Source organism: Humulus lupulus, chromosome 8, assembly GCF_963169125.1.
Source record: "Humulus lupulus chromosome 8, drHumLupu1.1, whole genome shotgun sequence".
Lineage (NCBI taxonomy): Eukaryota > Viridiplantae > Streptophyta > Magnoliopsida > Rosales > Cannabaceae > Humulus > Humulus lupulus.
Window position 1 is genome coordinate 62,359,295 of NC_084800.1, and position 10,716 is coordinate 62,370,010.

Sequence of the window (10,716 nt, forward strand, 5' to 3'; positions counted from 1 at the left end):
ATCATGAAATAACCATATCAATTCTCCAAATAAGGATTAAGAACTACCAATGACTGTCGATTAGAAATTTAGAGGTATATGTAATTAAACTTATCTCGTGTATGGAATCACAGGTTTATCAAACTGTCTCGATCCTTTATCTTTATTTGTCCGCATATGGAGTTTCTTACAATAATCTGGCCAATTGTAGGTCATCAATAATAACAGCGGAAGCAACAAAATGAGGGATAAATCCAATTATTCCCTAAATAAAATTTTAACCCTTGTCTAATGCCAGCTTAAAACTCCAATATAGATAACTTTATATACTTATAAAAAATAATAGCTAGAAGAGCCATACATATTAAACTTGATATTCTCAATAAAACACTTAAATGTTCATCTTCTCTCATATGATTAAAATCCAAGATTGTCAAATGCAATGCCCTATATTGCCTCATAATATTAGAACTTCTGAAATAGCCTTAGATGTAAATTCTTATTCAATCACAACATTCATGAGGCTATTCAGAATAAAACGATATGATCCATTGAGTCTTAGTATCTTGAGTGTTGCTGCGAAAGAATTTTCTCACATTGTCTCTTTCAAAAAACAACTAACATGGTTGTGAATATGAAATTATGTTTGTGATTATATTAGTCCATACAAGATTCAAATATCTCTCCCACTTGGACCAATATAATCAACAAACACCATATTAATCTCCAGCATGCAATAAGCAATCAAATAAATTATGTATGATATCATATCGATAGGATATGTATACTACACATAATTTGCCCTGAGAGACATTCAAATATAATAACAACCATCAAACCAAGATGCATGGAGTACAACAATTAAGACTATCTACCAGTCTTGTTATGTCCTTGTCACTTCGAGAAACAATACACATAAAAAGTGACTGCATATCATTATGCATGCATGGTTTAATCCCTTAGGTGTTTTCCACTATAAAGCTTTCTAAAACATAAAAGCTTTCAAACTTTGATGAGTCAAAACTTTGAGAAGATTGTGCTCAAGATAATAATGCATGAGAGATCTTAACAAAAGAGTGATAAATACTTGATATCTTTCAAAATTTGTATGCATTATAGATTAATCATTGTGGACAATTGGGTTGTAAAACTATTATCAATAATTATGATAGTCATTAGCGATGAATATGTGTATTGAGATTGAATAAGTCAAAAAACTTATGTCCTCTATGCTTTCAATTTCTCATCCAAAATTGTAACTAAGTTATCAAAGTCACTATACTGAAAACTTTGTTCAGACTTAAATCAATCCAAAATTATTGCCTAAATATAGCTTAGCTATCCTCAATTTTACTAGCAACAACGATATGATATCGAGTACATATGCATTAACCCATTATCTTGAATTCACTATATTTACAGACATTCACAATTAACACAATCATCTCTTCGGAATAGACAATGACAATCATACATCCATTGTAATATTGATCCAAAACTTGTCAACTAATGATCTATGCCTTATCTTGATCCTTAAGCATAAAAGTATTGTAATAATTGATTAATTAGTTCCGCCGAAACTATTTCAAGGCACAAAACCAACGTACTAGTCTCCTGAACTCATCATTGTGTAGCAAACGTAGGAATATCACTTTAGATGCCCAAGAAAAATTCCTAAGTGATTCCACCCTCATAAAATTTGTCAATAGGGATCGATCGACACATATATACCTTACTAAAACCAACTGACACCCATCGCAATACTCCCACTGAGCATGCAGTAACTTGGCATCTTTGAATTCAAATGAATTCAAGATTTATCAATTTCGAGGCCTAGTCCAATTTTCTAATGAGAGATCGATATGACAAGACATATTATAGTCCCATCCGATAACTAAGCGGTAGAGGTTTAAGGATTGCTTAATACTAAAAATATCTTAGAGCAGTGCCACTATGTGAAAACAAGGATTATGCAATCTGCTTGTTTTCTTAGCTTTCTCAATGATCTATCAACGGAAACGATCATGTCATGTTAGAGTCGTTCAAACAAAACATATGACTCTTACGCAAGTAAGGACAACTACTTTAAATATCATAACCAAATTAAGCTAATCCACTACCGATAGGGTAGAAAAGATTGTGTGGTTCATGACATCTAATGTGTTTCCTTCACCATCTAAGCATCCTACTTTACAGTAAAATCATCGACAGGATGACTAAATTGCATGTATGGATCTTAGTTTTTAATTGTGATTGATACGAGAGAAAAGTATTTAACATGAATCACAATTTTCGACAATTGACATGTGAAAACTTACGACAGGTAAGCACAACACATTCAATGAATTTTTTTTTAATCTCATAATTATCTAATAAGGCCGATTGCGCATTTTTGTATTTCTAGCAAATTTTATTACCAAAAATATTAATTAAATATTGACAATAATTTTTATAATAAATGCACAAACCATGACCAATATCTTATTACACATTTTCCATAGTATATGCCCCGAAAGAATTCATAATAATAACAACAATGAAATTCACAAAAAATTATCAAAATCACGAAAGGAATATATATAACAAAATTATGGAATGATAAACAAATAAAAAATGGCCTTGTATGAGATTAAATTAATTAACGATAAATTTATCACAATTCTCACAATTTTATGAATAACAAAATTGACATGCTTAGACTCACGATAGGTGAGTACATAAGCACTCAATTAATTATTCACTAACATAATTATATTATCAAAAATGTCAATCATCTATCAAATAATTTTTATGGCATGAATATAATTATGTCTTCATCCAATGAAATAAAAAATAAAATTGTGAGAGAAAAAAAAATTAATTCAAATTAATTATGTGATTATGCGTCAATTAACAATTTAAATTGACCAAACCCAAAATATAATCACACAATCAAATGAGAAAAATTAAAAAGGAGCAAAATGGTGAAAATTTGGTCCAAAATGGAATCTTCACGCGCCCCCACGCGCCCAAATAATTTTTTTTTTTGCTAAAAAATGCCCAAAAACGACATGTAGCTTTTTAGCAAACTACATGTAGTTTGTCAGAAAACGACATAAATCATAAAAAACGACAGCACTTCGGAAAATGACAAAAAAACCAAAAATGACACTAAACCAGAAAAACGACGACATGTCGTTTTGAGGTTGTCTTCAACCTCTAGCGGGTATGTTCGACCCGTTTCGAACCCAAATTTTGACCCCGCTGGATTTTAGCCACCAGAGCTCCGATTATGATGTCGTTGAGGGGTTTTTCTCCATTTTTCATGCTCTTTCTATTTCCAATACCCATTCAAACTTATAAACATCCGAAACCCGTAGATCTAATAGCCATTTTCAGCCATTAATAAGCTTTGAAAAAGCTTGGAGTTTTGGGTGTTTTCAACGTAAACGAAACGGAAAATACAATCTAAAATATTGATAAACTCAATACTCATCCTCCAATCTGATTTTATCTACCAATAATATATAATTTCGATTTTTTTTTTATGTAAATCAGATTTGAAAAAAAAAAAATTATTCTAATAAGCCCTAAAATCAAATGTCCTGGCTCTGATACCAATTGTTAAAATTAAAACACAGTGAGCATTAAATAAACAATAATCAATATCAAATCATGCTCATGAATTTTCCATGATCAAACATTTTATTTAGGGCATTAATATAATAATATACGTTCCTCCAATTATCGCCTTGATCTCTAATAATCATGTTGATTACACTTCTTTGATCTACACATATAGAGAAAAGGAGAGCTTGGGAGTAATGAACACTACTCTATCATTCTCTCTACACCATAGCCACAGTCATTCCACCTTAATCATCAATCAATAGCACAATCCTTTATATATGGAATTATGGGCCAATTGGGCTTACATGCCTAATGTGAGAGAATTAGTTGTCTTGGCCCAATGGGCTGACCAAAGACGTTTTAGAGCGTGTCCATGGGCCCCGAGCATGTTAGTATATTATGTTCATCCCATTATGGCCCGATGGTAATATCATGCATTACCGATTATACAGTTATCATTACATGCTAATACCGACACTGTGTGAACAACACTTAATTATGTTAGTCCATATAAAATATTCTAACAATAATCAGATTCACAAAGTTAACAGAGAAATTCAGCGCTAGCAGCATTTCCTCTAATAAAAAAACCCAATCAATAGTATCATACGCTTTCCTCAGATCCACTTTAAACATGCAATTGGGATGCATGGTCTTCCTACCATAATGACGAACTAAATCCTGACATATCATGATATTATGAGCAATAAACCTCCCATGAATGAACCCCCCCAATTTTGAGCAATTAAGTCAGGCAAGATGCACCTCAAATGCTCACCAATCAATTTAGCAGCTGCCTTATACAAAACAGTGCAACATGAGATAGGCCGAAAGTCACTAACAAATGATGGACAGTGAATTTTCGGAATAAGAGTAATAGTAGTGTTGTTGATCTCTTTGAGCACAAAAAAATTTATTTAATGGTTTAAGTGCAACCTTTGAGCTAATAAAACTAATTATTGACTCAAGTTTAATGGTTTAATGATTTTCATTGTAAATTTCTCTTATTAAAATTGATAATATTTTTAAAAAAGTTGATTGTATTTAGTAATTACACAGTATAATAGCACTTATTAATTCTTTGGGGACTTGAGAATTAACGAGTAATTAGAGCAAATTACTTCTAATTATATGTTTAAGACAAATACACAAAATTAAATAATTATTTCGAATTACAAGCAAATTTAATTACAAATAGTAGTTTTACAAAAACATATCCTCTAAGGTTTTGATTTATTTTCTAAATATTTGCTAATTAATGTGGCTAATACATAATGAGTTGGCTAATTAATATGATTGATATTAATTAACATAATTAATTTCATCAATTTATATATGGAAATAATTAGCAAGATTGGTGAGATTGATTATTAAGGAGATTTCATATATGGTATTATAATATTTTGTTCTCTCCTACCCGTTTCCATTCCCCGGTTCTTTCGCCAGCGAAATATTCTTCAGTTATAGAAACTTCTCCCTCCTCCATTGGTCTTGCTCTCTACTATAACTCCCATTCGTGTACCTGGTCAGCTCACTCTTCTCCGTTCCGACCTCTCATGGAGAACCTAATCTCATTGGTGAACAAGATACAGAGGGCGTGCACCGCCCTTGGCGATCACGGCGAAGAAAGCGCCTTACCGACTCTCTGGGACGCGTTGCCGTCAATTGCTGTCGTCGGCGGCCAGGTACGATATCATCTCGATTTTGATCGCCATCACCGTTTTTCGTGTCTTTCAATCTCATGATCATGTACATATATTGTTTTTTGGTTCGTGATTTTTCGACATGGTATGTCTTGATTTTCTTTCATTATATCGTTGGAATTTTATTTTCTTAATATAGTCACTGGCTTTGTAGAGCTCTGGAAAATCTTCGGTTTTGGAGAGTGTCGTGGGGAAGGACTTTTTGCCTCGTGGATCAGGTAAGACGACGTGAAATGAAAAAAAAAAAAATCTTCATAATTCTGTATATATGCATGGAAGTTTATTTGGGATGATCATGAAACGTAACATGCAGGGATTGTTACTCGGCGCCCTCTTGTGTTGCAGCTTCACAGGATTGATGATGGAAGAGAATATGCGGAGTTTATGCACCTCCCCAGGAAAAAGTTCACTGATTTTGGTATAGTTACTTAAAATCAAAGATTTTTATATTGTCATCAAAGATTTTTTTAAGAATAAACTATTGCAAATTATTAACTTTTTTGATCCCTGATCAACGTGATCGTTTTGTCGAAACAACCAAATTTTTAATAGGAAGGCCCCTTTACTAAATTCACTTTCTAAAATTGTCATTTTGATGAACTCATCTTAAAAGAAAAGAAAAGAAAAATAGTTCTACTGTTTGATCAATGATGGACCATATAATGATTGACTGGTAGAGTTTACTTGAGTGATTGGATTGGGTGGATGAGTGTGAAAGTGGTATGGAGTTCAATCCATATAAATTTCTTTCAAGATAATTATTTCTGATTGATATTGTATTCTGCTTAGCTGCTGTGAGAAAGGAGATCGGTGATGAGACTGATCGCGAGACAGGTCGCAGCACCAAACAAATTTCTAGTGTTCCAATCCATCTCAGTATCTACTCTCCCAATGGTATATACGTGTTTTCTTTGACAATCATGTACTTTGTTTCGCTTACTTGATGTATCTTATGTTTTACAAATTAGATACATTATCGGAGAAACTCAGAGCTTAAGGGATCATAAGTTTATTATCTTGAAAATTGTTCTTTTTGAGTAAATATTAGAGTGATATCGTCCAACTATTTTCATTTTTTTGCTTGTTTGACCCTGGCAGTTGTGAACTTGACTCTTATTGATCTTCCTGGACTTACAAAAGTAGCTGTTGGTGAGTTATTTACCTAAAATTCTGCAAGCTATTTAGCACACTACATTCAAGACTAGCTCATTGACATTTGGTCATATTGTGGTCTTTTAGAGGGTCAACCAGAGAGCATTGTGCAGGACATCGAGAATATGGTTCGATCTTTCATTGAAAAGGTACCTATTTGTTGAATTTTTTGACATATTTACCAATTTCTTGCTAGTAATTTTCCAGTAAAGGGGCAAAAATAAGCGAAAAATAAAGATTGAGCAAGTATCATTTGACTCAAATATGTAAATTTTGACACATGTTTATGGTGTAAATAAGGATATGTGTCAGATATTATGTGTTTTTCACTCTTCATGAAGAAAATCATATCGTGCGAGATTGATTATATGATTGGATTTATTGCAGCCAAATTGTATTATTCTAGCAATTTCCCCTGCCAATCAGGATCTTGCCACTTCTGATGCAATTAAGATCTCTCGCGAAGTAGATCCTAAAGGTAAGATATACATAGTTTCTCATACACATATTGATATCAAAAGATATTTTATTGGGTTATTTAAGTGGTTTTCCTTCTACACATATTGATTTTAGTTTCTTTGGTTATCAATTACTCAGGGGAGAGGACATTTGGAGTTTTGACGAAAATTGATCTTATGGACAAGGGTACTAATGCAGTTGATGTAAGTTTTAATTCCAAATTCATAGGAAAACAAAAAAAGAAAAAAGGAATCTTCAAATGAAAATTCAAAACAGGAAAGAACAGCTTTGACAGGACGTGGTATATATAGTATTATATAGTGTGTAATTATTGTGTTGTCAATATTTTAAGAAGTATGATGAATGCAGTTTTCTGCCTCTTAAATTTGTTTTTGACTTGTTATAATACTGTTTTCGTTAATGCCTACTTTTATTGGTACTCGTTTCAAGGATCAAACCAATCAAGTTCCTCCCAAACAAGCTAATGAAATATGTGTTTCTCTCTCAGATCTTGGAGGGAAAATCTTATAAGCTTCAGTTTCCTTGGATTGGTGTTGTGAATCGCTCCCAAGCTGATATCAACAAAAGTGTTGATATGATGGCTGCTCGACGTAGGGAGCGTGAGTACTTTTCGAATACCACAGAGTACAGGCATCTTGCTCATCGTATGGGTTCTGAGCACTTAGCAAAGATGCTTTCCAAGGTATGCACAGCTGTTTATTGTATATTATTACAAAAATAATTACACTAACTCTAGAAAAAATATAGACTTGTAGAGTCAGTCAGTGTTGACTCTTTAACATTTATATCCTTTCCATGCATGCATGATTGTTTGTATGTTAACATTGAACTTGTGGATCAATTATAAGCTTTCAACCGTTAATTTCTCTTTTCCAGTACTTGTTTGAAATCATGGTCAATGTTCTCTGTCTATTGATTTGTAACAATGTTTCCTTTTGTGACATCTGATGTAATCAAATTTTCAGCATTTGGAAACTGTGATCAAGTCCAGAATCCCAGGCCTTCAGTCTCTTATAAGCAAGACTATTACGGAGCTGGAGGGAGAAATGAGCCGACTTGGAAGGCCCATTGCTACTGATGCCGGTGTAAGAATTGCAAGCAGTGCCTCCTCAAGTGGTTTAAAGTTTGTTGTAGTACTAAGCATATTGAATGTACTCTTAATAATGTTCACGTTTTTTAAATTACAGGGAAAATTATACATGGTTATGGAAATCTGTCGTACCTTCGATCAGATATTCAAAGAACATCTCGATGGCGTGTACGTTATCTCTGACCTTCGTACCTGTTTTTAAATTCAATTCGATTTGGAGTCAACCCTTTTCATTTATGGTTTAACCAGGCGACCTGGGGGTGAAAAAATCTTCGGTGTGTTCGACAATCAATTTCCAGCTGCTTTGAAGAGGTTGCAGTTCGATAGGCATTTGTCAATAGATAATGTTCGCAAGATAATTACTGAAGCAGATGGATATCAACCACATTTAATTGCTCCTGAACAAGGATACCGACGACTCGTTGAATCCTCCTTAGTATGCATCAGGGGTCCCGCTGAGGCAGCGGTGGATATGGTATTATATCTAATATCTAATAAGTACAGTAGATAGGAGATTTTAACCATGAAAACAATCTTTTTATTAACCAGCTTAATACTATAATGACCCTGTTAAAGAATATGCATTATTACTTTCAGTATAACTGTTGTGTTGTCCCCCCTATTAATCTTTTCCATGTGTTGCTTAGGTGTGTTTGTCTGATATCATGTGTATCTTGTGGGCTTAGGTACACAACATACTTAAGGATCTGGTTCACAAGTCTCTCGGTGAGACCATGGCAAGTCTTTCTATCTATCACGTTCACTACTTAATACTTGCATTTATTATTATTTTATTTTTTGACATTTATATCCTGTAACTAACTTAGGCTCATGAAAAATTGATTAGTTGGACAAATTGTCTCGTGAGAAATCGCTAGTTGGAAACTTAAAATAAGTCTTAATAAAGATGAAAATAATTTCTAACTCTTACCTTGATGTGGTGGTAGTTGATTTTGACTGTGTAGTTTCTTGGGGTGCTTGTATAGGAACTAAGGCAGTATCCCACATTAAGAGTTGAAGTTGGAAATGCAGCAATTGAATCGCTTGAGAGAATGAGAGAAGAGAGCAAGAAAGCAACACTTCTGTTGGTCGATATGGAGTGTGGTTACCTAACCGTTGAGTTCTTTCGTAAGCTTCCTCAAGATATTGAAAAGGGTGGAAACCCCACACACTCAATTTTTGATAGATACAGCGAGGCATATCTCCGAGGGGTTGGTAAGTTGCTATATAATTACTTCTATGGAAGATTTGAGTGTGGTACTAAGCCTGGAACCACATGAACAAAGACTGGTTTAGTTGAAAGTACCATACAATTGATTTGATCAGTCGATAACAACAGCAATTTTATGATTAGGAATTAAAAAAAATGTTGACTATATTTGATCGATATATTAGTTGTAACACTTTAAAATAAGGTATTTTGTTCTAATAATTGAAACAGGAAGAGTAGTTTTATCCTACGTCAACAATGTTTGTGCAAGTCTAAGGAATTCCATACCAAAGTCCGTTGTCTATTGCCAAGTACGGGAGGCCAAACGTAGTTTACTTGACTATTTTTTTGCCGAGTTGGGTAGAAAGGAGGTGAGAAAATTTCTCCACCCGTCTCTTATTTTAATAATTGAGTATTAGAATTAATGTAACTTCATAAAATTTATAGCATTTATAAATATAAAATAAAAAATAAAAAATATTAAAAAAAAGCTTTTATAAAATTATTTTTCCCTCGTAAAATTTTCTGAAAGCTTTAAGTTTTTCCTAGGATAATTTACTTATGTAAGATATCTTGGTATGCAGACAAGGCAATTGGCTTCTTTATTGGATGAGGATCCAGCTGTCATGAAGCGTCGTACCTCCCTCGCAAAGAAGCTGGAGTTATACAGAAGTGCTCAAGCAGAGATTGATGCAGTTGCTTGGTCCAAGTGATGATGAAATAATAAGAAAAGAGATCCATTATTTTCATTGAAATTAATATTGATATATATATATATTTATAGCATTACTTTATTGTTTTATTATTTATGGTTTACAGCTCTATTTATAGACATTAATTATGAGAGATCGTAGATGGGAGTAGCTTATTTTCACTGTTGATAAAAATTTTTCGTTCTTTACATTAACTGCATATTTATAATATTACAGAACCACGTCACACTCAAAAATATCTGAGAGTTTTCATATTTAAATAATAATAATTGTATTAAACAGTCCAGGTACGCAGAGTTGAGTGTTCATGTGATGTCAAGTCATATGGTACTGTTTTAAAAATGCATTTACCTCAATTATGACAGCTGAAGCTCAATATATGTACCAGTTGAAACTTTGGTAAGTAACCTCTTTAGAACCATCATTACTCATTTATAAAAGTCTTTATATTTATTGGAGTAAAGTGTTGCAGGTGAAAAGAGGGAAAGATATTGAATGAGTAATTTCATTAATTATTAATTAGTATCACTAACCGTCGTTCGATCCAAAATACGCTTGAGATACACATAGGTCAATAAGACACTTGATACAAATAGTAAGTTAAGCCGTAATTTAATATTAGTAAACAAAAAATTACCACTATGTTCATGGGATATTAGAGTATAAAATAAATAAAAAATTATTGAACTATTAATAAAAATATTATTAATTCTACTCATCGCCAATTAGATTTTAAATGTAACCATTCTTGTCAATGCCATTCCTTTCAACCAAAATTAA

The 10,716-nt window shown here is 32.9% G+C and overlaps 1 protein-coding gene across 1 annotated transcript; it reads left to right on the plus strand.

Moving 5' to 3' along the window:
• The first annotated feature begins 4,995 nt into the window (after nt 1-4,995).
• Nucleotides 4,996-10,135, plus strand: LOC133793833 (phragmoplastin DRP1B). Its single transcript, XM_062231092.1, has 16 exons — nt 4,996-5,273; nt 5,446-5,509; nt 5,605-5,709; nt 6,081-6,185; nt 6,390-6,440; nt 6,531-6,592; nt 6,831-6,921; nt 7,041-7,105; nt 7,411-7,605; nt 7,889-8,008; nt 8,111-8,181; nt 8,263-8,488; nt 8,700-8,750; nt 9,000-9,228; nt 9,455-9,594; nt 9,808-10,135. The coding sequence occupies exons 1-16, from the start codon at nt 5,145-5,147 to the stop codon at nt 9,934-9,936; spliced, it is 1,833 nt and encodes a 610-aa protein (XP_062087076.1). The 5' UTR covers nt 4,996-5,144; the 3' UTR covers nt 9,937-10,135.
• Nucleotides 10,136-10,716: the final 581 nt, after the last annotated feature.